Here is a 25400-nt window from a genome sequence, read left to right as displayed (position 1 = left end):
GGCGCCCCCTGCTGGCTCAGGACTCAGTGAACATCGATTCCACAGTGGAGCTTAGAGTGCGAACATAACCTTGTTTTGAGAATGAATATTGGATTCTTTCTTCTCTAACTTTCAAGCTTTGATTAAACAATGTAGAGTAACATCACAGTGTGACCCGTCCGTCCTGCAGATCGAGGAGGAGCTGGTTTCCGTCCAGAAGGAGCGGACCGACCGCATCAAGCACCTGCTGGAGCGCCAGGAGCGGGAGATCGACAGCTTCGACATGGAGAGCATGCGGCTGGGCTTCGGCAACCTGGGCACCCTGGACCTCCCCAAGGACGACTACAGATGAGGGGCGGCTCGCCTCGGCCACGCCCCTCCCCTCACCTGACAGTGCAGGTGTTCACTGCTGCTGGAGCCCTCAGGCGAACTCACTCGGAAGCGAGGAAAAAAAAAACTAAGCAAAAAGACAAAAAAAAATAAGTAACAGAAAGGTTCTCCAGAATGAGGTGAGATTTCTGGTTTGTGCCCCCCCTCTCCCCCACAGCCCCCCTCCGCACCCTGAAACCCACCTGAAATCCGCCCCTCGTGGTGTCAACAAGAAGAGGTGTGCTGGGTGACTTCCTGTCGTCGTGTTTGTTTGTTCTGACGTAGTCACAGTGGTTCTCGTGTTGTGAAGATGAGAGAAGAAGGGAGAGAAAACCGAGCGACATCGATCCACAAACTCGCTTTGTTAGAGGTGATTCCGTTTCGTTTTTAGGGGGGGGGGGGGTCAGGGGGGTCCGAGCGATAAATCAAACAACTGTTCCCTCTGCAGGCGTCAGTCTGAACCGCATCCTTCAGCCCCAAGACCATTTTTATGACAAATTTGATACTTTGAGACACAACGATAATGTGCATCCAGGTACACGTATCATAAAGCTGATGGGGGGGGGGGGGGGGGGGGTTGATTATTGGGGGGGACGGACGAATCCTGACACTCTACCTGGGTGGTACTGATTACTCTGCACTGGCAGCCAATGTGAATAATAATCCACGTGAAGTCCGACTCCTGGCTAGCACAAGGGCTTCATGGGGGGGAGGCGGAGAAGGTGGGGGGGAGGACTCGTACTTTGTGTATAGAAGGATTTATGGAGAGCTTTTACTTATTTTCGTATTGTATTTTAACTGTCACGCAAATCAAAAAATAATTTCTAAAGCTGAATTTTTTCCCTCCCCCCTCCTCATAGTATTTGAGGTTCAGTCGTGTATCAATGGGGTTCTCATCTGATTATTAATTTGGGGCTTTACACAACTGTGTATTTTCTTATCAACCAGAACAGTATGATGCTTTATTATTGCATGCACTTTAATTTTTTTCCAGGTTAAAAGAAAGCATGAATCTGTCAGAGCTTTTAATTATATTTGTAAATAAAGTGCTCATCACACAAACTGAGTGTTTTTATGAATGTCTGATGTGAATAATGTTGGACAGCAATAAGAAAACGGCACATATTTAATATGTTTGAGTCTCTTTCAATGTTTTACAAACAATTCATAAAACTCCATATTGAACATTGAGTAAAACACTCATCCGGAGATCCAGCTGCAGTATTTTAACGTACTGTAATGATTCAGTCATGGAGTGGAATCAGGCGGGTAAAAATCACATCTCGAGCAAAGGTCACTGAAGGTATGTTGGGTAAAAGGTCACGACAAGGACTCCTGACCGCCTTAACTGTCCATCCAGGGAACAGCCAACTGTAGTAATATAATCCAAATGTAAATTATAAAGCTTCTTTCATGTCACCACAGGATCAGTAGGCATTTCGATTGCACGGTGGAAATTAACATATTCAGAAGCAAAAGCTTTTTGCCGTTTTTTTTTTTAAGCCTGCGTTTGTTACTTTCCGGCGAGCTGCTCGTAGAGTTTGGGAACGTAGTCGTCCCACTCGGCCTGGTAGCAGGTTCCTGCCACCGGGGCTCCCAGCTTGTACTTCAGCCTGAAGCTCTGGACCCTGAACTTGCCGCGGCCGTCTCCGGACCGGTTGGTGAGGACGGCCTCGTCGCAGGACAGGCTGGCGGGCTGCTCGTACACCAGCCACACGTACCTGTGGAGACCTGCGGGGGAACCGAAGGACGGTGCTACGCTGAGAATCCAGGCGACACGTGGACCCGACTGGGTCGATCATCTAGGCTTTGATTGTGCTTTTGACTTCATCTCGTCCCACCTGTGCCTTTGGGAGGACCAGAGCCCACGTAGTCGGACACCACGCAACCAGAGGACACGTCGTTCCCTTTCATGTTGACCACCAGAAAGTGGTGCCACTCCCTGCAAGGAAAGGACAAAGTAAGACTGGATTTTATGTTTTAAGGAGACGTTACCGGGACAGAACTTTTTCACCTCACAACTTAAAAACATTCCTCGCCTGATGATCATCAGTCCTGCTCCTCTCACCTGAATTTGGGGTCCTTCCTGCTGGGGGCGTCGGGGTCGGTCAGGGCCAAAGTGTACATCTTACTGGGGTCGCATCCTTCCCAGTCGATGGCGGTCGGTCTGCGCTGCACCTGCAGGCGAGCAGGTGTGGACATTATGACGTCCGGAGACAACGTGTCGCTTAACTCATTCTTCCCAAACACTGCTGATTGCAAAGCAGCGTTAATTCAATAACGTTCATAACTTCTAACAAATAATATGTAGGAAAGTCAATCGGCTAAAGAAGGCGCGAGGCTAAAGCTAAGTTAGCTGCGCGGTTAGCTTAGCGACATTGAGGTTAGCTAACGTTAGCCGACGAACCTGTGTCGGCCTAAGCACTTTGCCGAGCTCGTCTACTTCCACGGAGTCGTATTTGATAGTCAGAGGCTGTGCCGGCTTCTCGTCCACCTCCTGCAGGGAGAGCGGCCCGGTCCACTGGCTTATGTCCGCCGGCATCTCGACGTATAGTCCGGATTCTAGACACTGTGACTGTGGCGAAGGAAAGACCAACTGTACCGTGCCGCGTTCAGGTACCGCCGGTCATACAGCGACTCCTGAAGCAAACAAGTTATACTGTCCTTTTCCAAAATGTCGTTTTCGTTTGGCGGTAAATTAGCTTTAAACAAACGTCAGATGTTAGTCGTGTTTTCGAAGTTTCTTTCGTACAGTAGCTTAGCAAGTTTTAATCTAAATTTCGTATTTCAACGTTTAGTTGTTTATGACGTAGTAGTGACATGCTAAATTAATGTTCGCTAATTTAATAAATGAATGTTCGCTAATATATGTCTTTGTCGAGAACTATGTGAAGCACATTAACTTACTGCCGCTTCTTTTGTTGTAAAATATGAATATTTCCGAACAATTGTACAACGAGTGAATAACACACGTTACACCGGCTGCAGGAGGCCGCCAGAGGGCGCCGTCACGTCTCCGCAACGTGGATTGCGATTTGCTGGAGTTCACGTCAATCAAGTCCTAGCTGGTCCCTCCTCCACCTCGCATGCTCCGTTGACACACTTTCTTGGGTCAGACTTTCCAGATTGTTCTAGTGGTTTTAATAACTAGGGACACATGAGTCATGTGACAGCAACGATTTATATATTTAGATTTATAAGTTTTTCTCCTTTCTCTCTATTTTCCTGTTTCCTTCCCTTTTTCTTTTACTCCTCCACTCCACAGGGGGTTTCAGCTCACCAGCTATCAGATTGACAGGGGGACAATTTTTACCATTAGTACCTTTTTCTTTGTAGTCGCCGCTTCATTGAAGGGGGTCAACTAACGTTACTGTAAATGCTGTTTACTTGATGCTGATTTACTTTAAGATGATTAGTAAAAGAGTATTGAAATAAGGTGACTGCTGAGTCGACAAAACACACAATTTTGATTGAAGCCCCCAAAATTAAATATTGTAAAATCATGTGTGAAAATTAGCCTGAGAAAGTTCCTGTGCAAAGTATTTACCATCTGTTCAGGAGTTGGCTAAAATGTCCCTGATTGAACCTGAGAGTAATATATTGAATGGTCCGGCAGTGGGGAGACTGCAGAATGCACCCAACATTTCATCGTATTTAGGAGTTATTGTTGCAGTGGTGCGTTTTGTATCAACCACGTGTCCTCATGGGACAGACAACTTACAAGTCGCACAAACTGAACACGTTTAAGCAGCTTGGTGACAGCAGTTTAACACCCAAGGACCTTTATTAGAGTATTTTGTGTATACAAGTCTTGCTGGTTTGGACGACGACACAGGCCTCTCTCAGCCCGAGTCCCCCGACTCCTCGGACCCTTCCTCAACAACCGGGTCGCGGCCGCGGTCCCGGGAGACGACGTACCCGCTCATGTTGGCCAGCCTGGAGAACACGCAGCAGCTCAGCGCGCTGCGGAACACGTCCATGCTGCAGGCCTCCGTCCACTTGCCGGTGGCCGCGTCGTAGTGCTCGACGTGGTTGGTGGTGGTCATGCCGTTGAAGCCCCCGACCACGAAGAGGCTGCCGTCGAGCACCTCGATGCCGAAGTTGCTGCGGGGGGTCAGCATGGGGCGCACCTCGTCCCAGGCGTCGCTCAGCGGGTTGTAGACCTCGGTGCTGCGCAGGCGGTTGGCGCCGTCGAAGCCGCCGACCTTTTTGGGAGGGCGAAAAAAAATACAACGGGTGGGAAACTTGAACCTTGAACTTGCAATCAACCCCCTTCCGACTCGTCGGAGCGCTTCGTGTACTCACTGCAAACACCTGGTCTGCATACGTGGTGACGCCGATTCCACTGCGCCGGCAGCTCATGGGGCTGATCATGGTCCACTGGTCGGTCTCTGGGTCGTAACGTTCAGCTGTTTGCAGGCACTCGGTCCCATTGAAGCCACCGCATATGTAAACCTGGAGAGAAAAGGGGGGGGGGGGGGTAACAAAACTATCCCTTCTCTTGGCTTCAACTGGTTTTACAGATATATTTTTACTCTTGGAAGACCCATCATCTGAGAATATATTTAAGTCGAATTTCTATGGAAATATTGAAATCACCTTACGAAAAAGCTGCAATCAAACTGTTTAAAAGGGGAATGCACTAAGTCAACCCGTGAGGTGTGTCAGTGCCGCACATATAAGTGAAATGTGTTGAATGTTTAACATGTGGACCTTTCGACTCACACCTTCCTCCCTCAAATAGAGCAGTCTGTAATCCTGCCACACACACACACACACACACACCCCTCTTATCACTTCTGTGCACACACCATCATAAATTCTTCAGATATCTTATAGGCTGCTGAAGACCTTCAGTCAGACCGGATCCAATTAGCGCTCCTACCCCCCCCCCCCCCTTTCCGGTCCGCCCACCTTCGCCCACCTTGTTGTGCAGCGTTGTGCTGCTGGCGTCGCTCCGCTGCTCGTGCATCGGCGCGATCAGTTTCCACTGGTTAATGTCGGGCCGGTAGCGCTCCGCCGTGCTGAGCCGCTCGTGCCCGTTGAACCCGCCCATGGCGTACATGAAGTCGGCCAGCACGCTGACGCTCACGTAGCAGCGCCGGTGGTTCATGGACGCCGCCTGGTGCCAGGTGAGCGTGCTCAGCTCCAACCGGCACACGCTGTTGAAGTGCTCGGTCCTGTCGAAGCCGCCGACGCAGTAGACGCTGCCGTGGAAGACGGCGGAGCCGTGGTAGGCGCGGGGCCGCTGGTTGGCGTTGGTCACGTCGAGCCAGCAGTCGGTGCGGACGTCGTACGCCTCCACGCTGTTTGTCGGGTCGCCGACACTCCAGCCGCCGATGGCCAGCAGGATGGCGTTGGGCAGGCGGGGTCGGGCAATGGTTTTGGCGATGTGAGAGTTCGGGTACTTCATGACTAAAGAGATGGTGTTGATGGCGTCTGCGACCACGGCCTGGCAGTCCTTGTTATTAACCAGCTTGTTGGACATCACGTTGAACAGTATGTAGTTTGTGCTCAGATTGGCCAGTCGGACCTAAAAGGGGAAAGACAGGAGCGAATGTTTGAATGGTGGGAAATGTTGTGTGGCGATCTACGAGTTTCGGTCTCAAGTTATTTCTTTGCGAGCTACGGTAGATAAATCAATAAGTTGCGTTTGAAGAGTGTGTTTCTCTGGAATCACATTTTGATGTTGGTTCGTGTGGTGCTAATGACAGAAGATGTCAGTCGCCGCAGAAAACCAACTATCTGGCAGTCCATTCGACATCAAGTTCACACCTTCAAAGCCTGCTTCTACAAATGTGCCTTGGCACAAGCGGGAAAACACACCTAAACACACCCCAAGTCTTGGGCCTGACTTCAATCGGACGAAGGTGTTACAATGGACCTTCGATGCCGATTCAGATTAACGACAACATGCCGATCCCTGAAGAAGGAAATCCGACACCAGACCTAGCAAAGCAAGTTCCTCCTACCTTAGACAACAGCCTCGCCATGTTGCCCTCCCGCTCCTGAGGCCGGTGGGCGATCCAGCGCAGGACGGCCTCGAACGCCGCGCTCTCTTCCCTCACGTTGAGGTCGTCCCGGCCCAGGATGATGGCGAGTTGACACGCGGAGAGCTGCAGGAACTCCTCGGAGAGAACGACCTCCTCGAAGCGGCCGGCGATGTAGCTCAAGGCCCTGTCCCGCAGCTCGCGGGAGAAGCAGACGTCGGTGAACTGAAAGACGCCGACGCAGTTCTCCGCGTTGAGCAGCCCGGCCAGGAAGTCGCAGCAGCTTCGCACCACGTCCAACACGTTGAGCTGGTCGGCCGCCAGCAGCAGCTCCTGCACGTTCTCCTCCGTCACGGCGACGGAGCCCGTGTAGGCAAACTCGATGATGAGCTGCATGGCGCGAGGAGACACGCCGGGGATGTGGAAGACGTTTCTGTCCGGAGGTGGCCAGCGTCTGAAGAGAGCGCTGAGGAGCATTGGAAACAGATTTCAGGTTTTTCTTCTTCTCATTGTCACGTTGACGGTGTTTTTTTTTTTTTAAGTAAGCACAGATAAAATCAAGTCTCGACCATCTACAATTCATCTCGCTCGTTTGCCCGACTCATACCCCCCCCCCTAAAGATGCAAACCTATGGGAAACACTGTCTCTGGTGTGTGTCACTTGTTGCATTAAATACAATTCATTTAGTCACTTTACTGAACACACAACAACTTCTTCTCAATGTCAAACAGTCACACAAATGCTCCATTAATGTAACTCCATTAGATTTTGTCATAATTCGCTCACACTTTAAATTATTAACCATTATCTTCTCCTCATTTGAAGCCCCTGTCCCACCAACCCTCCCAATATCAGTAAACCAACTCACGTGAAGTACATGCTGCATTTACTCAGGATGGCTTTGTGGATTTCAAAAGCTACGTCCTCAACTTGGACCACCGCGTCGCAGAATTCTTCGCGCAGACGGAGGACATTGAACTCCGAGGAAGACTCCAGTAGCGACTTGCTTTTGTCGCTCATCTTGATTTCCTAAGTGCGAGAGTGTGCTGGCCGCTGTCGTGTCCCCCGAAGTCTTTGAGTCAAGACACAGAATGTGAACACAAGAGAAGAGGAACTGGAATTCTAGATCCAGGTTTACATTCTATAGTGGATTCTTATTACATCACTGATTCAATGACACCATCAAATTCCACCTGTAGACTGTAGACATACAACGATGAAGTAACGCGTCATTCATTGCTTTGTTGTGTTTTCCATGTCGTCCACATCGGTCTGACAGTATAAATGTTATAAATGCTGCCGTGTTTGGCATTAAATCCCTATTGTCAACAGTGTGATTTTGCTTTGCACTGAAGCTGTTTCATTGAATGGTTCACATGATGTCTTATTTCTGTTTTATTACATATATCTACCATCAAAATAAGCAACTCATCATTTTACTGCTAGTTCAAACCCTGTGGTCCCTTTGTTAGGCTAGTTTTTTGATAACTTTCCGAGACGTGCCGATTCAAATAGGTCTTTACTATTGACTTGAAATGCTTCTATGCAGGAAGTCATGCACGCACACATTGACACACACTCACACAGTCAAACCCATGTTTGCTGCCCAAAAATCTGCAGTAGCTGCCTTGTGTTGCACCGCTGCCTTCCCCGGGGCCCCACACAGCAGGTAGCCTCATCCGATTAGACCTGAACAGTGATTGTACTGTGATGAAGAGGAAATGTGGCAGCAGGGAACAGCAGGAGCGAGGATTGTACTGACAAATGGCCTCTGAATGGACGGTATCCAAGGAGGTGTTCATAAAACAACGAGGCAGTGAAGAAGGATGACGGCCATCAAAACAGATCTCATCAAAAGTACTTGGATTTCTTCTCAGTGGTCGGTGTCGTTGTTTTCAAATCACCGGCCAACTAATCTGTCTCGAAGGCCCAATAACATAGCGTGAGACATAAAGGCATTGAGACACACAACGTGAGGTGAAATTGTTTTTTATTGTTATTCTTGTACACCTTTCTCAGTTTCACACAATGTTATGAATCAAAATTGCATTTTTTATAATGTCATGTGACGTAGAGTTCCTTGCATGTTTACATGTGTTGTCCATGCATTTTATTATCTTTTACAATCTGGGAATGTTGCTTTGCATCACCTGATAATGACACTTCTTGATTTTATACCACGTTGTGTTATTTAAGTTCTCTACCTTTACAAAAACGATTGACAAGTTACTGTGAGGACTTCAGGTATTTCAACTGTATAACATTTGTATAAATGCATATAGGCGAGCAGCTGTTATTTCTACTTCACGGTATTTATATGCTTCTCTGAAAAGTAAACAGTCCTTACAGATGTTTCCTCAACTGCTGTTTCCATGGTCAGCAATGGACAAGATACACCTAAATACATTTGTAAATTAAAGGTTGTACATATCTGAAGAAAATAACACCACGGTTATTACACCCCCGAGAAGAAGAAATGAAAGGCAGGGTTACTGTCCCTTTAACAAGGTGAGGTCGGGGTGTGGTTAATTCCTGCCGAAGTTCCCGGATCAGGGTGCCGGAATAAACGCAGGCCGCGGTCGGCGGAGGGGCTGAAGCCGCATCATGTCAGCCGGGTCCCCCCTCCAGAGCGCGCGCTGTGGGCCGTAATGGGCGGACAGGTGGAACAGGTGGACTAGCCGGACAGGTTTCGGTTGTTGTTTTCCTTTTTGAAGGCGATGTCGCCACTTGCACAGCTATCATGAAGATAGTCGCAACTGCAGCGATTCTACACTTTTGTTTGTGCGCCACAGGTGAGTTTTGTTTTTTTTAAACGATGGCCGCGCGCAGCCAGGTAACGCAGGTAAGTTTGTTGCTCACGCTCTCTGTTTTTGTTTTTTTTAAGCGGCAGTTTCGGATAGTGACTCCACCGAAACGGCCCTGGTGGCGGCACCGGGCGACGTCGCCGCACTTCCGTGTTACGCCGTCGGTAACGAGACACCGATTCTCACGACGTGGGTGAAAAACGGACAGGAGGTCGCCTCGTCCCAGACCCCCGCCCCGGCCGGGCAGCGCGTCACGGTGACCAATGACGGCAGTCTGCGGATCGGGAGGGTGGCGCCCGGGGACGAGGGCACCTACAGGTGCAGCTCCACGCTGCCGGGCAACTACACCTTCCACGCGCGGGTCTCGCTGCGCGTAAGCAGTAAGTGTGATGAGGAATATATGTATGTATCATTGTTGTAGGTCCGTTTTTTTAACCAAACGGAAAGATAATCATGTTAAAAGTGAAACCTTTCAAAGAGAACACCCGAGATCAGAATCTCTTTTTTTATCCCTAATTCAATAACTACCTTTTATAACACATTGACAAAGCTTCGTTTTACAGTTGTTACTTACTAGTTACTACTCTGTTGTAAAATTGAATTGAACCCACAGTTCATTTTTAAATCACGTCCAGATGTGAATAGCTCTGGCAAATAGGACAATTCACTTATCACACAACAATACTAACTGAATCCTTACTGTACTGTTAATTTATATTGCACACATTTAATTTAATTTTAATTTTCTTCTTTTACAACCTGCTTAGTTTTGCACTTTTCCTCGTCACCTCATTTCTGCCTTATCCTTACCTCCTTTTTATTTTTTATTTCATGCACATTTATGTAAATATTGTATTCTTATTTTTATTTTAAAATTGGTCGGCTTTCCGGAAAGGCAAGCACAAGAATTTCAATACACAGGGCGTGTGTAAATGACAATAAAAAATTTTGAATCTTGAATCTTTGTATAATCGAGTAATAACAGATTCAATCTAATTAACTTTTTTTCTCCTTTTCAGCAGGCCCAGAAAATGTGTCCACGTCCGTCGGCCCGGCGACGGCTCTCTCCAACGGGACGCTGGTGGTCCTTCGGGGATCGAGCGTCTCCTTCCACTGCTCCGGCTCGTCCTACCCGTCTCAGCGGCTCACCTGGGCCTTCTCGGGAGCCTCGTCCAGCAACGACTCGCTGACCTCCACCGCCAACACCACGCTGGACTTCAGGATAGAAGACGTTCAGCCCGGCGCTCAGGGTGTTTACAGCTGCAGGGCCCACAACCCCGTCTCCGGTCAGGCCGTCAATAGGAGCACACAGCTGCTGGTGTACTGTAAGTACCACGAGCGGGGTACCCACAATCCCCTTCCCATGGTCATTTGGGCTGCACAAGCACATATATCGAGTTAGCCCAGTAATTTATGGTGATGTTGCAATAGTTTTTTCCGCGTGACCTCAGTTTTATCCGCGGTGATAATGATTCATTGAATAGACTTCCTGAATTCTGAACAATCACAGCATGTCCTGTTTTGTAGTCAATTTCCCCTTTTAAAGGGCAAAGCGAGCTCCAGCCGTGGTTTCCTCTTTTTTGAACCCGACGCTTTATAGAAAGAATTAATGGTTTCCTTTGTACTTTTTCTCTCAACAAGGGAGAACAGCATGTGCTGCATTTGGAGAGTAAAGTTTCCAATAATAAAGGCTTAGTAAATCAATATTTACGTGGCTCTATATTAAGAAGATCTTCCGAGGAAATTCCTCCGGAAATCAATAAATGATTTAATGAAAATGAATTGAACTTTCCCTCTCAGAATGTTTCCATAACAAATACTAAATAACATAACATTCTTTGCAGGAAATGTATTGGTACACTATAATGTAAATATAAAATAGTTTTGATGTGGGATGTCTTGTGAGAAATATCTTCTATTTTTAAGCTTCCCTCACTGATGTTTTATGTCCCGACCAGATGTCCCCGACCGACGCCCAGACTGCGCGTGGGCGCCGGCACGGGACCCCTCCCAAGTCTGGTTCAACTGCACCTGGTCGGGGGCGTACCCGACCCCGACGCTTCTCTGGGGGGACGGCGACGACCAGGGCGACCCGCCGGCTCAACGGGTGGGAAGCGTTTACGCGTCGGACCGCGCCGAGAGCCTGTCGCTGATGCTGAACCGCTCGGCGCTGTCGGACGGGCAGACGCTGAGGTGCGCGGCCCGGCACCCGGCGCTCGCCGCGGGGACGGAGACGTCGTGTTCGTTTACCCTCAGTAAGCGAACCACTGAGTCTTTAATGCGCTTTCCACTCGCCACTCTTCAAGTGGACTGTTGACAGTGTTTACTTAATTCCTTAATTGATTTAAAGGTTCCTTTCATCCAATTTTCCTTTTTATTTTTGTTAAATTACATTTTGCTACCACCAGTCAAATATAGCCTGGTATTTATTTATCCAGGTTTTAAGGGATCTGTTGCCGAGGTTCACAATGAAGTGGACATGATTTAGTCTTTTGCGCTCACATTTTCCCAGACTACCAATTTAAAATATACTTTCTAGAAACAAAGACATAAGGTATAATATCCAGCCACGCTTTCTGATGTATGAGGTAATGTGGGTTGGTCAGCGGATGCTTTACGATCTTTCCTCAAATGCAGAGCAATGGAGGTCAATAGAATATTGTTGAAAAGTTACTTTTCACTAGAAAATGAACCTTTTTCGGTCTTTGTTTCTGAATGTGGGTTTGTCCTTGTCAATCTCCAATAGTATCTGTTTAACCAATTTTTGAAGGGCTGGAGTCCCGCTGATGCCGGCTTGAGTCCAGATGTTTTACCCTCATGCTCGTAGCCCAATGCTCGCCCTTCTCTCCCAGAATCGCCGTACCCTGAAGGCGAGCCTCTGGTCACGGCGCTGGCGGCCACCAGCGTCACTCTGACGTGCACCGAGGACGTGTCCCTCCCGCCCGCCAACACCACCTGGAAGAGAGGCCTCCAGCAGGAGGACATCGTCCCCGGGTCGAAGTACGTCCTGTTCAACGATGGCCCCGCCCGCCGGCTGACGATACACAACATCAGCAAGGAGGACGAGGGCGTCTACTTCTGCCGCAGCGAGAACCCGCTGGCCGTCCGCGAGCTGGAGGTCTACCTCACTGTGAAGAGTTGAGTGAGCGGAGCCGAATCGCGAATCGATAACGTGCGCGTCGTTGTCTGCAGTGGACCAGATTTAAACGAGCCCGCTGGTCGTCTCCTCTCTCGTTTTGTCCCTGCAGCCTCCTCCGCGTACACCGGCGTGATCCTCGGGGTCTTCATAGCTGCTCTAATCGTGGGATCCGCCGTCATCGTGGCTAAAACCCTTCACTTCAACCGGCACCGCATGTGCCTGGGTAACTTTTTGTTTTATTCATGCATGTGAGCCGGGAAGTGTCGACTGCATGAAGTGAATGTATCTGCTCCACCGCACTTGTTGCAGTCGACCTCTGCACACATCGACGTCTCATCTAGTACATTTTTTATGTAAATCCCAACAATCCGCCTGTACTAATTCCTGTTCCTGTTTTGTTTTTAGGTAATGGCTTTGGGTGAGTATCTCACGTTGACACGTCTAGATGTGAAGCCGTGTAAACTGGTCCCGGGCAGCCGCTGTCTCGTACCTTGCAGACGCACTTTAATGTCGAGGTGTTTCTGCCCTTCAGGCAAATGGAGGAGGACAGCGGAGACGTGCTGAGTCTGGTGGAGTCCGACGACGAGCAGATCTTTCGGGACGCCGTTCCACAGCTTCCCCCGATCGCCAACGGACACCAGACGACGCTCGTCCAGATCCATCGCATCCCGTCGAGTACGTCGTTGATGTGGCGGTTCTTAAAGAAGGCGTTTCTGTTATCTAACAATGTTTTTTTTTTTCTTTTTTAGGCGATCATGAGGATGCAGAGACAGCTGACACGAGCCCACAGGAAGACACGGCGCAGACTGAGGCGCCGGGGGATCTTTTGACATTATAGGTTTTGGGGTCATTTTAGATGAGTGCTTTAATTTCAGTGAATACTATTTACTCCCAAGGACAATGTGAAAAAAATTGGTGGAAGATACACAAAAAAAAAATCATCTCCTTTGAATTTGTAATTTTTAAGGGTTTTTAAAAAAAATTGTAAGCTTATTTCTGTTATTCTTTTGTACAGCATTGTGAACGTGTTGCTCTGATATTGAGAATTGTGCAGTAAATGAGGCTGTTTGAAACAGACTGATGTGACACTATCTATTCGTACATACCCACCATGCTTAGTTACACATCATGGGGAGGTGAGCCGTGACGATCCCAGCCCAGGATGAAACTCTAGAACCATTCAAAGAATGCGGTGGAGTGAGTTTCTCATTGTCTTATTTGCGTAGGATGTAGTGAAGCTAAAAGACAAAAACTTAAGTTTTGTCCCCTGAATCCAGCCAAGTGGACACAGTGTGACCTAAAACTTATGGTTTAGTTGGAAGGGGAGGGAGAAATATTCACTTTTAAATCTGGAAATACGTACTTTGTACCACGACATTTTTGTACCTAGCATATTTTTTTAATTACATTTTTCAACCAGACTTTTAAAAAAAAAAACGTTTTTTGACTTACATTTTTTTCAAAAAATGTTTCTTATATTAATATAATATTTTTTTACTTTTATTTTCCACAACGTTTTTCATCATTACCATGGCGTTAAAAAAAACTTTTTTCAAAATACTTTCTGGCCTAGCGGCCTTTTGTTATTGGTTAGATACTTTGTTTTTCAAAGTTGGAGTGTTTGGACATAAACAAGTTAAAATGACGCTATTGTGATAAATATAAAAAGTATGTAAAAAAGAAGAAAAAAAGACTAGTGGGTTCTTGGCAAGAATATAACACTATTAACCGCAATCAGATCAGCTGTGTTAACTGACCCGTCGTGTCTTAATGAGCACATTACTCGCCGCTGGAAACAATGCGATCCCTGCACGCTGCGATCGAATTTACTGAGGGGGCGTGGCGCTGCTTTCAGATTACGTAATGTAAAGGGAAAAACTCGATGACGTTTGGCGACACCACAGCCAATGGCAGCCCACGGAGTGACTCGGGCGAACCGGAAGTCAACTGCATAGCTTGTTTTCCCCTCACTGGCCCGCTTGTCACATCGCGCCCCGGACAAGCCCGAGCGCAGCTCCCTCCGTCCCTCTGCGCACTCAACGGGACCGTCCGTCCTTCAGGCGAATGGCCGGCTGCCGTCACGCGGAGACGACGCATCCACGGCGTTAAAGCGAGGCATGTGAAGAGGGGAAACTATGTGCTCCACGGAAACTAACGCGGACCTACGGCAGACACGTAAGTCGCATATTACCCGAGCTCGCGCCCGTTGCCATCGCCACGGCCGGTAACCAGGCAGCGGTTAGACCTCTAGAGGAGGGGGGCGGGCGGCGGCGGCGCGCGAGCTCTTCCCCGCCGGCGGCGGTTGGAGGGCGAGTCCGCTCAGCCGTTGAATTTGCGTCGCCCTCCCGGTTCTCTCTTCCAGCGTCCGACCCGGCCCTGGTGCTGGAGCTGAAGACGAGGCGTCCTCCGGCCCTGGAGGGCCGCGCGGGATGCGAGACCTGGAGCGTGGACTTCTCCCCGGACGGAGCCTGGTTCGCCTGGTCGATGGGACACGGGATCGTCTGGGTGGTCGCCTGGCCTCTGGACTCCGAGTAGGTTCTGTCGGGACGTTTGATGCACGCGGGACGCGTTCAGGTGTCGCTCGTACATGTGGGCTTTATGTCAAACAAGGATGGAAATTCCAACCACATAGGGTCAGAAACATCTGTTGAAGGCTGATTTAGTTATTACCATCAAGTGTAGTTTAACAGAGGGGAACAGGGATTTAAAACAAAATTATACCAATTTTTTTTATTTGGCATGAATAATTGTTGAGACTTGTGTTAAAAAGTGGCAAAATGAAATGTTATGCAAGTAGAAATTACATTGGGCTGCAATCATCAAATAGAAATATACAGAAACAAACTGCTTTTTGAAGTGCTGGTGGAAAAAGCATTTCATTACAATGTGTAAAGTTTTATATATTCATTAGATTGCTTTCATTTTATAGTGGAGTTAAATATTTAGTTCTTTAATTATTAATTAAGTCTTATTAATTCATATTGAAGCCTTTGGACTCGTAATACGATCTTCGTACAACTGCATTTTGTTGCCAAATATTAAAACAATACTATGTTTTTTTAAACTTAACATGTCGATTTGCCTGGTATAAAATGTAAGAAAGATGCAGCTACTAATGGTAGTCAGTACAAAAATAAATAGTATGGGGGAAGCCGAAGCAAAATAAAGTGAAGCAGATGAAATAAATCAAGTTCTTTTGGTTTTTTCCATTGAAATGCTGGAACACAGAGTTCAAGGATATATCGTATTATCGATAAAATACACAAAGACGAAGGACTGATGGCATTTATTGTAAAACTATAACCTGTAATCTTAATGATATTATTGCAGGGAATCCTTTAGGACACTATAATCATGTATTAAATATAAAAGGACAGCCTTGAAATCGGTCTTTCCGGTTATACTAGGGTCACTGTTGTTTACGTCCGTCTCCAACTGCACTTGAAGGCAGCATCATTCAACCACCAGCCTCTGACCCAATGTTCCATCTGAGTTCATCTCCTCGTGGTATCTGCTCGCTTGATGCTCTTCTTGCCCAACAGAGACAGTCAGAACGGAGAGACCGACCGAGGAGACAAGAGCTTCAGTTGTGGCCACCCGGTGTGGGGCCTCGCCTTCGGGCCCCGCCCTCCGAAGTCAGCCGCGGCGGCGTGGCAGGCTAAAGCGTCGTCTAAAGGAAACGGCAGCCTGCTCCTGGCCACCGGCTTGGAGAACGGAGTGATCAAAATCTGGAGCGTGTTTACAGGTGAGCGCCTGCTCTCTGCTGGGGGAGGTGTCCCCGTCGATGTTTTCAGGTTGATTTTTAAACCGCTTTTTGTCTTTTATGTTCAGGTGACGTTGTATTTGACCTCCATGGCCATGAAGGCGTCGTGAGGGACCTGGTCTTCCCTCAGAACGGGACGCTCACGCTCATATCAACGTCTCGGGACAAGACTTTGAGGATTTGGGACCTGGCTCAGAAAGGTGTGTGTGTGTGTGTGTTGTTTTGTTGTGTACCTTCTCAATAACTCCAGACTCCTCAAACTGTTTCAGAAGGATGTTTCGCCTTCTGTCTTGTGCAAACAGAATGTTGAGTGATGTTCACAAACCGTCCTTACTTGTGTTTACTTATCAAAATGCAACGCAAACTAAGCGTTTGTTGTGTCAAGGAGTGTTTGTTTACATTCAGGTCAGATGTTACTGAATGACATCATGAAACATGCTGTGTTTTGTTGGATTATTAAATGAGATGACCAAATTAACCTGTTGGTTAAGCTGGTCTCCACGTTTGCATGTTCAGCCCGCTGGCTTTTACTGTAGACTTTTTCTTGAGCCATATCGGATGTTCTTATATTGACAGAAGGGGTTTCATCTAATATCAACAAGAATCACCGAGACTTCTAATCCAGCCCCAAACACGTCTATGCCAGCGTGGCATCACGTCGCCCCGTTGGTGTGTTCAGAGATCCAACACAGACATTTAGCTTCTTGACAGGACAAACTTTCACGCTTAAGTCTTATGCATTAAGTACATGTCAGTTTTTATAGTTTGGCAAATGCGAGGCCTCACAGCAACTGAACAGAGAGTCGGAGCGTCCCTGAACACAACGCAGGCCAAAGTTAATGCCATTAAAGGCTTGCTGTGTTACCCAATGGGTTTGGTGTGTCGAATGAAGCCAGTGGAAAACAGCCTTGAGCCTCCTGTTATGCATTGATAAGTATTATGTGTGCGCAAATTTATAGTTTTTCAATAAATCCAAGCGTTCCAACTTAAAACAATTTCTCACCTCCTTTGTCAATGCAAGAGGTGGAAAGCGGACAAATTGTTATGTTACGTAAATGAGTCACATTCTCTCATGTTTTGTGTCTCGTTGGGTTTTGCTCAGTTTTTTTCGTCTGTCTGTAGGTAAAAAGGTGCAGGTCCTGTCCGGCCATAAAGACTGGATCAGCTGCTGCAGCGTGTCCTCAGACTGCAGCATGATCGCCTCTGTCGGCAGATTTGACCGAGTGAGTTGTGTCATTGCAAAAGAATGTTGTTTCCTGTGAAACTCTAAGGCGAACAACAGAAACACCAAAACGAGTGACGTCGACCCAGAGGACATTTAGTTTTCATAGATATTCATCCATGCGTAGATTAGGCGAAACTAAAGTCTTCCGGCTGCCCTCTTTACGCCTCCAGGAACCATCGAGCAGGCAAATATTTTTCTGTTGCACAACTTTGTTTTAGTCAACCAAGGATGACTTTCTTGGAATATGATCCTGCATCAGGTTTGCTTTTCGACGACACTGCAATGATTGTCCGCTAAAGAGATGATGCCGTTATTTCACCTTTCCAACTGCATTTCCTTTTTTTATAGCTACTCCATTTTATTTCTGTCAACTTGTACTGATTGGTTTTCGTCATTGATGGTCAAAGTGCTGGCATAGACCCGTGTGATCCCGCCTCCTCAGATGGTGTGTCTGTGGAGTCTGCGGTCTTACACCTTCATCAGGAACCTTGCAGGGGGGATCCACAAGACCTTGTACCTCCTGTCCTCCTGCGACTTCTCCCCCGACGGGGCCGTGCTCGCCACCGCCGCCTTCAGCGGCTCCAGCTGGTGGGTCGACCTCTGGGACCCGTACACGGCCGAGAAACTGGCCACAATGGCGTAAGTTTACACAGTTTTTATTCCCCAAATGCACCTCGAATGAAACGTGTATCCGGAATTCTGCGGCTTTATTGTTTGTTTTGAGATGTGTGACTCGTTCTTTAAAACCTGTTCAACTTTTCCTCAGTGACTTCTTTGATGATTACGGGCAAAACCAAATCTCGGCGATACAGTTCTCTCCCAACGGCTTGCACTTGGCGATGGTCACCGACGACAGGTGATTACATCATCGGCTCCCATCTCGCCAATCTTTTCACATAACTGGCGACGGAGCGCTTTCAGACCGATGCGCTTGCGTTTGCAGAGCTCTGCGGATCTGGGAGCCGGGGCAGCGAGGGATGGTGATGCAGACGAAAGCCGACCGAGACTCCAACGGGCTCTGCTGCAAGTACCACCCGAAGGGGGGAGTGGTCGCCACAGGGTAAAGCAACCAGCCCTCATCAGCACTTTGAAATACTGCCTGATGGTGCACTGTAGGAGTGCGCTGCCGACTACACAGTGGATGTCTATGGTGACTCAGTCACACATAAACATCTTAACCGGCCTTCATAGTTTTTCTAAAAAATAAGTCATATTAATTTGCTTTGGTTCTCCAATGATTTGCGGTGCAGACTTTAGCCATCCCTCTTTAACTTTACCCCCCGTAACAGAACCAGAGACGGCCACGTGAGGTTCTGGAAGGCGCCCAGGACGGTGCCCAGCCTTTGCCACCTGAGCCGGTCCGTCCTGCGCCACTCGGTCTCCACCCACCAGATGGAGCCGCTGCCCCTCCCCAAGAGGATCCTCCAGTACCTCACCTACAGGAACATCCCCGAGACCTGCTGCTCCTCCTCAGACGAAGAGGACTGGGAACACTAACGCAAAGCAACAAGCGACATTTGAAGCGACTGTTGTGTGTGTGATCTTTTTTATATTTGTTTTGCCGATTGAGAAGCTTTCACAGCTCAGGAAGCTTCGCTTAAATTAATTAAGATGAAGGATTCCCTTTATTGCACTAAGATAACGCATATCATGTTCACTTGAATATCACAATTTTATATTATAATTTATTGTGTAAATATCTGATGTATTTCTGTTATCATAAAACGGCGCACATGAGTGTTACCCACTGCACTTTACCTGCACATGCTAATTGTTGATAGAAGATAGAAACTGGACATAATGAAAGTTTTATTAAACAGATTCTAACACATGTACATGTTCTTAGTTGTATTTGTAACAGTGTGGCGTTTGAGACACACAGAACGGGTCGTCACAGAGGAAATTGTCGGTTAGAGCTGAAGAGACGGGACCTCGCGGCGGCGTGCGTCTAGGAGGCCTCGCTGACCACCATGTCTCTGACGGCCTGGAACGCGGCCACCATGGAGCTCAGCTGGATCTTCTCATCGGTCCCCGAGGCGAGCCGGTGCCTGAGGAGACGACACGTCATGAGTCCGAAGGCCTCGTGTCTAAAGTACTTTCTGCCATTAACGTTAGTTCACGAGAAGGAATCTCACGTACTCGATGTCAGCAAGCTTGATGAGCAGACCGATCCGAATCGCTGGAGGAAAGTCCACTGGAACGAGACAAAATGATCCAGATATAACACTGCGGCCTAATAAAACTACATTCAAAGGGAATCAAATGGACAACTTCTACCTCCTGAAGCCAGAAGTGATCCTAATGTAGAGAAACTAAACCCTTTAATCCTCTTTAGATCAGAGTAATCGCTCTGATGTGAAGAACTAAAAACATAGTTGGCTGGTTTTAATCTAAATGTTACCCCCTTCAGTTGGAGAAAAGCTCACCTCTGTGTATAAGCAGATGGACCTCAGTGAGGATATCATTCAGGGCCAAACCTTTCAACGTCTTCAGCTGAAGGATTTCTGTGGATGACCAGTTAAAGAACAGTAGAACTAGTGTGGTATCTTAAATGTGCGTTGCTGCGTTGCGTTCAGGGAACCCTGAAGGCCGAGCGGTCTCGTTAGGATACGCTTGTACGCCGTGGTGAAGTCTTTGTTGAGGGACCAGTCGAGGATGTTGGCTATATCTGAGCGGAGGGGGTGACCTGTGCAGGTGTACACCGTGTCCTCGGTCACCTTCCCGTACGCCATACTGGTGCTCTGAAATCACACGGGGCGGAATAATAAAACGCCATCAATGAGTAGAACGGACTGACCACAAGGAGGTGGATTGATGGAGATGAGCCTCTGGGCCGTACCTGCAGTATGTTGAGCGATCTTCTCATGTCGCCCGACGATAAGGTCACAATGGCCTTCATTCCACCGGGATTTATGTCAATGCTGCCACAAAAACAGACGTGTCACTGCAAGTAACACTTAACTAAGCAACATCCTTTATTAGTTTCTGGAAGCAGCACCTTCAAACGTCTTCTCCCTTAGATTTGGTTTCACAGTAGACGGAGGGGAAACATCCTCTCTCACACTCACCTCTCCTGCTGGACAACATGCTCCAGCCGAGGGATCATCTGGTCCGGGGACAGCGGGCCGAAGCGAAATCTGGTGCATCGAGACTGCAGAGCCGGGATGATCTTGGACAGGTAGTTGCAGATCAGACAGAAGCGAGTGTTTTCAGTGAACTTCTCAATGACTGGGGCACAAAGAGAGAGAGAGAAGAGAGCAGCAGAAACACACGTGAGAAATCAATGGAACTAAGAACGGGGAAAGACAAAAAGCTGTACGCAAGAACCCCAAAATAAGAAATAATACACAAACTGTGGCACGTTTCCCCGCTGATACAACTCACTCTAAACACACAGGAGACACTTTATCCTCTGGATTCTTGTCGAGGACTTCCACACTTCTATATATACATATATATATGTTTGCTATATCTATATACATTGCATGAATTTCACAACGATAGTTTAGAAACAAATGCTCCGGCAGATATTTCTCTCTCAGGCTGACTGACAGCGGACTCGCTGTAATTCCCCAGTTGGCCCCGGTTGTCCTGCTGCTCAGTGAGCCGTGTGGCTCACAGCGGGCAGCGCCCGGGCCGAACAGATGGCTTACCTCGCCGCAATGCATTCTGGGCATCCTGGGTCATGGCATCGGCCTCGTCCAGTATCACCAACTTGAAGCCCCTCCTGGAGGACGAGAGGGACGGGACGGACGGAGAGGCAGCCGTTTGAATCATTCTACAGGCTGCACGTGAAGTGATTTAAGGAGGATGGATTTCCGTCTGTCCTACTTGAAGATGGTCCTGGTGCTGGCGAAGCTCAGAACGGGACCTCGTACGACATCGATGCCTCTGTCGTCTGACGCGTTCAGCTGCGGGAGAAAAAAAACGAGTGGTCACATCAAAGAGACAACGTGTTCTCGCCGCTAAAGCGATGCAAAACCCTTTTAGTGTACCTCCAACACCATGGAGTTGAATTCCTTCTCCTTGTACAGCTGCTTGGCACAGGCGAGGATGGTGGAGGTTTTGCCGGTTCCGGGGGGGCCGTAGAACAAGAGATGGGGAAGCTTCTCCTCACTGATAAACCTCTGGACTGAAGACATACGAAACAGTAATGAACCTTTAAGCGCCATTATTCATCTAAAAGCAACATTATTAGGTGACAGGTGGTACAATGACGATATCACAACTGTGGATTGGATACATTATATTAATAAACCATACTCATACTTACTTGTGCTCAGAATATCTTTGTGTGAGATCAGATCATCTAGTTTCTGTGGTCTATATTTTTCAACCCTGGAATCCGCAGAAGAAAGACAACGTCAATTGATAATGTTAATAGAAATAATAATAATAATAATAAAAGCAATAATAAATATTCAATTGCTAGATGACCAATGATTGCAACACTGAGATGTGTTACCGTTTAGCGTTATAGTAAAACCCCGAAAAGTCTCAATATTCTGGTATAAACAAGAGAAGGAACTTCGATAGGGATTAGTCATGTTAAAGAAGCTTGGTTATATGTTTGGGCAAAAACAGACTTTAAGTTGTGATTTATAAAGCCGTCAAATTGTTTGGTAGCTTTGTTCCATTCGGCCTTTTTGCATTTGCAATATGCACGCAAAGAAATATGAAATACACGCTGTTTATAATTGTTTCCTAGCAGACACACTTCCGGTGAGCCTCTGCGTTGAAGTGGCTGCACGGCAATGCTAATGTGATACTAGCCAGAGACATAGTTAACGGTCTATGATGCTAGCTGGATGCATTGACTAACTTAGCTGTTAGCTAACGATGCAGCTAATATTCATTTTATTAGATTAGATGATTGTATTTCGGAAAAGCCAACGTTAGTCGGGATGAACACAGCGAGGAGCTGCTATCCTGAATCCATAACGTTCTGTTAGCTAGCTAGCATTAACTAATTCAACCTATTTTTAATTAGTAACGACTTTCAACTCACCATGGTAAGTTTCTGGACTGTAACGGCCCTTTATTTGTAGAAGCCATGTGTCTCGTAGACTGGGAACTTTAGCTCAAAGCTGTGAGAACTTCTCCCAGAGTTTTTAGCACTTCCACAGTGGCCCTTTGGCGCGCTCCACAACAAAAACGTGCGTGCAACATCATGACGTACGTCCAATAGGATCGCTTTACCATCCCCTGTGGGCGGGGCTTCAATGACAACACGAATGCCCACTAAAACGTGTGTGAGACAACAGAAAGATACTGAGATGTGACACAGTTATAGCTTAAAAGACGTTATTTTACTGTAAGGGAAATGGTTGAACCAAGAGTCAGCTGCTACCGTGTCTTTTCCCCTTGAAATAAGATAAGATATATAGAAATTTGATTTGGCTTTGAGCCCTTTCATAAAAGGGTGAAGACAGCGTTGTACAATCCTTTCCACAAGTGACCCTCATTGTAAACAAATATTGTAATTTGTATAAATATTTAAGAAAATCGTAATTAAACATATTAGTAACGCTCCCAAATTCATAAAAAAATCAATGTATTCTATCAATAAAAATGAATAGAGATTAAACTCACTGTATAGTCACGGGGATGGAGAAAACGTGGCAAACACAGACATGCCAGAATGGCACCAACTTCTGTCATCTGTGGTTTACTAAAAAAAAACAGGATGCGGATGTATATCCTACTTCTCAGAACATTCTGACCTACTGTATAATACCTCCTTACATAATTAAACAAGCGGGTGGAAGTTCTCGCTGTAACAATAAGGAATTCTGTAAAAAGAATATAAGTAGTATATGCTCAATCGAGTGCATACTAGAAGACACACTGTGCACTTTGTGAGGGCAGCTGGAGGGTGAACTAAAAGTAAGCATGCAAGTTGGAAACCTGTGTTTGTAAAGCCTGCACACATACGTGTTTGCATATGAGTGTCAGCATCCAAGTGTGTGTACAAAACTATGATCATTGCACAGAGCCCCCCCCACAAACGGGTAAAAAAAACGTGTTAAATTGAAACGGGCCTAAGACCGCCGCACCTGACGCAAATCTCGCGATAGCGGCCCCTCACGACGGCGCCCCTGTCGATGCGATGCCGCCGCTGTTGCTGTGGATTTGATTGACGGGAAACATGTCGGCGTGGTGGGAGCGAACCGGGATGCAGCCGCTGCCAAGAGAGACGGGGAGTACCTGCATCCGATCCTCGCATCAGCACCTCTAAAACCAGCACCCCCCCCTCCGCCCTCTTCACCCCTCCTCCTCCCCCTCCTCCCTCGCGCCCCCCCCCCTCCACCTATACGTCCGCTTATGATGCGCTGAACTGCTTCTCTCTGTTTGCCCCCCCCCCCCCCACCCCCTCCTTCTTAAACTGGACCCAGTGGAAGCGGAGCGGCACCCGGTGGATGCTGAGGCGGAGCGCGCAGTCCCGCTCGGCGCGTCTCCCCGCTGCGTTTGATTTGGCCGCAGAAGCACCTTTGATGAGGCGGCAGGAACTGCGAGGATTTGTTGTCGCAATGGAGTCGTCTCTGTCACGGCTCAAACCCCGTGTGTGAAAAGCTACAACATCTTCTTCTTCTTCTTCTTCCTCCCCCCTTCCATGGCGCTTCGCGGGTTGCCCTGTTCCGCGGGCTCCTCCGCCTTCCGTTTCTGATTTTGTTGTTTATTTATTGTATTTTTTTTTTTGAAGTGCAAAGAGGAAACAACGACCACTGCACGCCAAAAACTATGAACGAGGAGATGACAAAAAGCGAGGAGCAGGATCTTAGTTTGCAGAAAGCCTTGCAGCAGTGCGAGTTGGTGCAGAACATGATAGACATAAGCATTTCTAGTTTGGAGGGTTTACGGACCAAATGTGCCACATCCAACGACTTGACACAAAAAGAGATACGAACGCTGGAGGTAAGGACCATCTGAGCGCAATTTCTGCTCCGCATCTTCATCTAAAACCAACGCGGGGGGGCTGTCACCGTGTGCTGTGTGTTACTAGGCCACTGTGCATTTTATTCCCCCCCCCCCCCCCCCCCCCCCCGCCGGTGCCTTTCCAACGACAACCCCGTCTTTCTGCCCGGTGCCGGTGTTGCCGTTGCATAAACGTGCACCAGATTTCCGCTTAAAGCCCCTGCGCCGCTCATCTGATTTCGTGCAGTGCAATAAATCAAGAGGGCTACACGGGGCTGCAGTGGCGCTGTTACGGGCTTGCGCATTCTGCAGGTGGCGTTGAGAGAAGGTGGCTCTTCTCCATCACGGGGAAATGTGCGGCGGCCGAGGCCCGTGTTTACAATCCGCTCCCGACGCCAGCCTGCGCATCTGTCCCCGCGGCGCATCCAGGCCCCGCCGTTACGCAAGGCGCAGCGGATTACTGACATTTGTACCAAATGTCGTTATCCGGTTTAATTGTCCTGTGAGAGAGAGAGAGAGAGAGAGAGAGAGAGAGGTGAGGGGGGGGGGTCCGAAAATTGCGTTACGTAATGACCATACTGTCCGTGTAGTGTTGTGAGCTCGAGGTACCAGACTTTCCGTTTTGTTTTTTGTAAACCACTTAACCCCCCCCCTATCATCAGTGAAATGCTGCTATGGGACATTACAAAAAGAAAATGCAATATAGTGTGATAAGGTCAGAGAAAACTCACCAGCGAGGCCTGTGAGACTGTTCTGGTGAAGCCTCTGGGGATTTAAGCAAATACCATTAAGGGGGCGATAAAGTCGCCATAAACTCAGCGCTGAGTTGTCTGGGTCCCAAGAGGGGATATAATTGGGATATTGCATGAAAAATAGTTACTCACGAGGGCCACAAACTACCCCCCCCCAAACCCCACCGGGGCATCAGCTGTATCATACAAAATTTACCCATAAACCAGCTCATATTTGCACATTGAACGCTGCGCCTGAAGTGGAGTTTGTAAATGAAGAGGAGAGGGGATCAAAGTTCAAATGTGTGGCGGGCACTGTGCTCCCTCAAGTGCTTGCAATGCATTGTGGGTACTGTATTGCTTGTCCTAGTTTTATGTTGTTAACGTATTTATATTAGCTTATTTTTCTTGCGGTATGACTGGTTTTGTGGATGTGGTCGTTACTTTACCTCTTTGGGGATAAATTCCTACTTTCTCTTAAATC

General features: G+C 47.8%; 7 protein-coding genes across 13 annotated transcripts in view; 4 read left to right on the top strand and 3 right to left on the bottom strand.

Annotated features, from left to right (window-relative positions):
• Window positions 1-1410, top strand: part of taok3a (TAO kinase 3a) — a 40778-nt gene extending 39368 nt beyond the window's left edge. For both annotated transcript variants that reach the window (XM_040196406.2, XM_078086153.1), the window contains exon 21: window positions 170-1410. In XM_040196406.2, the coding sequence (XP_040052340.2) occupies window positions 170-331 (162 nt within the window). In that variant the 3' untranslated portion in view covers window positions 332-1410. The remainder of the gene's footprint in view (window positions 1-169) is intronic.
• A 46-nt stretch (window positions 1411-1456) lies between these two features.
• pebp1 (phosphatidylethanolamine binding protein 1) lies at window positions 1457-3361 on the bottom strand. Of its 2 annotated transcripts, XM_078086156.1 has the most exons (5): window positions 3256-3361; window positions 2756-2988; window positions 2417-2526; window positions 2190-2290; window positions 1457-2079 (listed from the first exon to the last, which is right to left on the bottom strand). In XM_078086156.1, the coding sequence occupies exons 2-5, from the start codon at window positions 2888-2890 to the stop codon at window positions 1862-1864; spliced, it is 564 nt and encodes a 187-aa protein (XP_077942282.1). In that variant the 5' UTR covers window positions 2891-2988; window positions 3256-3361; the 3' UTR covers window positions 1457-1861. The 2 variants fall into 2 exon arrangements, with proteins under 2 accessions (XP_077942282.1, XP_040052345.2); XM_040196411.2 differs by having other exon boundaries at window positions 2756-3350.
• Window positions 3362-4090: 729 nt separating this feature from the next.
• Window positions 4091-7249, bottom strand: LOC120831177 (kelch-like protein 10). Its single transcript, XM_078086154.1, has 4 exons — window positions 6321-7249; window positions 5273-5881; window positions 4654-4803; window positions 4091-4553 (listed from the first exon to the last, which is right to left on the bottom strand). Exons 1-4 carry the CDS (start codon window positions 6813-6815, stop codon window positions 4191-4193), a joined length of 1617 nt encoding a protein of 538 aa, XP_077942280.1. The 5' UTR covers window positions 6816-7249; the 3' UTR covers window positions 4091-4190.
• Window positions 7250-7802: 553 nt separating this feature from the next.
• On the top strand, window positions 7803-13359 carry vsig10 (V-set and immunoglobulin domain containing 10). Of its 2 annotated transcripts, none has more exons than XM_040196409.2 (9): window positions 7803-9131; window positions 9224-9523; window positions 10166-10468; window positions 11102-11398; window positions 11996-12280; window positions 12392-12505; window positions 12688-12700; window positions 12815-12957; window positions 13032-13359. In XM_040196409.2, exons 1-9 carry the CDS (start codon window positions 9080-9082, stop codon window positions 13118-13120), a joined length of 1596 nt encoding a protein of 531 aa, XP_040052343.2. In that variant the 5' UTR covers window positions 7803-9079; the 3' UTR covers window positions 13121-13359. The 2 variants fall into 2 exon arrangements, with proteins under 2 accessions (XP_040052343.2, XP_040052342.2); XM_040196408.2 differs by having other exon boundaries at window positions 10163-10468.
• Window positions 13360-14059: 700 nt separating this feature from the next.
• Window positions 14060-19101, top strand: wsb2 (WD repeat and SOCS box containing 2). Its single transcript, XM_040196403.2, has 9 exons — window positions 14060-14457; window positions 14645-14813; window positions 15825-16027; window positions 16114-16245; window positions 17168-17268; window positions 17713-17909; window positions 18037-18126; window positions 18214-18330; window positions 18560-19101. The coding sequence occupies exons 1-9, from the start codon at window positions 14418-14420 to the stop codon at window positions 18765-18767; spliced, it is 1257 nt and encodes a 418-aa protein (XP_040052337.2). The 5' UTR covers window positions 14060-14417; the 3' UTR covers window positions 18768-19101.
• rfc5 (replication factor C (activator 1) 5) lies at window positions 19067-23191 on the bottom strand. Its single transcript, XM_040196404.2, has 11 exons — window positions 22279-23191; window positions 21544-21608; window positions 21266-21402; window positions 21102-21181; window positions 20924-20997; window positions 20339-20498; window positions 20110-20191; window positions 19882-20011; window positions 19697-19774; window positions 19410-19464; window positions 19067-19318 (listed from the first exon to the last, which is right to left on the bottom strand). The coding sequence occupies exons 1-11, from the start codon at window positions 22323-22325 to the stop codon at window positions 19219-19221; spliced, it is 1008 nt and encodes a 335-aa protein (XP_040052338.1). The 5' UTR covers window positions 22326-23191; the 3' UTR covers window positions 19067-19218.
• A 155-nt stretch (window positions 23192-23346) lies between these two features.
• ksr2 (kinase suppressor of ras 2) overlaps window positions 23347-25400 on the top strand; it is a 56994-nt gene continuing 54940 nt past the window's right edge. For all 4 annotated transcript variants that reach the window (XM_078086151.1, XM_040196402.2, XM_078086152.1 and 1 more), the window contains exon 1: window positions 23347-24185. In XM_078086151.1, coding sequence (XP_077942277.1) covers window positions 24012-24185 — 174 coding nt within the window. In that variant the 5' untranslated portion in view covers window positions 23347-24011. The remainder of the gene's footprint in view (window positions 24186-25400) is intronic.

This window comes from Gasterosteus aculeatus, chromosome 13, assembly GCF_964276395.1.
Source record: "Gasterosteus aculeatus chromosome 13, fGasAcu3.hap1.1, whole genome shotgun sequence".
In the NCBI taxonomy this organism is placed as follows: Eukaryota; Metazoa; Chordata; class Actinopteri; order Perciformes; family Gasterosteidae; genus Gasterosteus; species Gasterosteus aculeatus.
The sequence above is the reverse complement of the archived record's forward strand: the minus strand, read 5'-3'. Positions and strand labels throughout refer to the sequence as shown.

What these genes read in the sequence shown, in the direction of transcription:
- pebp1 (XM_078086156.1), bottom strand. Translation starts at nt 2,890, where the DNA reads ATGCCGGCGGACATAAGCCAGTGGACCGGGCCGCTCTCCCTGCAGGAG. An exon ending in AGGAAGGACCCCAAATTCAG is followed by an intron (nt 2,291 to 2,416) that starts GTGAGAGGAGCA and finishes CTTTCCTTGCAG; the next exon opens with GGAGTGGCACCACTTTCTGG. An exon ending in TGGTCCTCCCAAAGGCACAG is followed by an intron (nt 2,080 to 2,189) that starts GTGGGACGAGAT and finishes GTTCCCCCGCAG; the next exon opens with GTCTCCACAGGTACGTGTGG.
- LOC120831177 (XM_078086154.1), bottom strand. Translation starts at nt 6,815, where the DNA reads ATGCTCCTCAGCGCTCTCTTCAGACGCTGGCCACCTCCGGACAGAAAC. An exon ending in TGGCGAGGCTGTTGTCTAAG is followed by an intron (nt 5,882 to 6,320) that starts GTAGGAGGAACT and finishes TTCCCCTTTTAG; the next exon opens with GTCCGACTGGCCAATCTGAG. An exon ending in ATGCAGACCAGGTGTTTGCA is followed by an intron (nt 4,554 to 4,653) that starts GTGAGTACACGA and finishes CCTCCCAAAAAG; the next exon opens with GTCGGCGGCTTCGACGGCGC.
- vsig10 (XM_040196408.2), top strand. Translation starts at nt 9,080, where the DNA reads ATGAAGATAGTCGCAACTGCAGCGATTCTACACTTTTGTTTGTGCGCC. An exon ending in CACACAGCTGCTGGTGTACT is followed by an intron (nt 10,469 to 11,101) that starts GTAAGTACCACG and finishes TGTCCCGACCAG; the next exon opens with ATGTCCCCGACCGACGCCCA. An exon ending in GATCCATCGCATCCCGTCGA is followed by an intron (nt 12,958 to 13,031) that starts GTACGTCGTTGA and finishes TTTCTTTTTTAG; the next exon opens with GCGATCATGAGGATGCAGAG.
- wsb2 (XM_040196403.2), top strand. Translation starts at nt 14,418, where the DNA reads ATGTGCTCCACGGAAACTAACGCGGACCTACGGCAGACAC. An exon ending in CGCGGACCTACGGCAGACAC is followed by an intron (nt 14,458 to 14,644) that starts GTAAGTCGCATA and finishes TCTCTCTTCCAG; the next exon opens with CGTCCGACCCGGCCCTGGTG. An exon ending in AATCTGGAGCGTGTTTACAG is followed by an intron (nt 16,028 to 16,113) that starts GTGAGCGCCTGC and finishes TTTTATGTTCAG; the next exon opens with GTGACGTTGTATTTGACCTC.
- rfc5 (XM_040196404.2), bottom strand. Translation starts at nt 22,325, where the DNA reads ATGGCTTCTACAAATAAAGGGCCGTTACAGTCCAGAAACTTACCATG. An exon ending in CAGTCCAGAAACTTACCATG is followed by an intron (nt 21,609 to 22,278) that starts GTGAGTTGAAAG and finishes TGCGGATTCCAG; the next exon opens with GGTTGAAAAATATAGACCAC. An exon ending in TCAACTCCATGGTGTTGGAG is followed by an intron (nt 21,182 to 21,265) that starts GTACACTAAAAG and finishes TTTCTCCCGCAG; the next exon opens with CTGAACGCGTCAGACGACAG.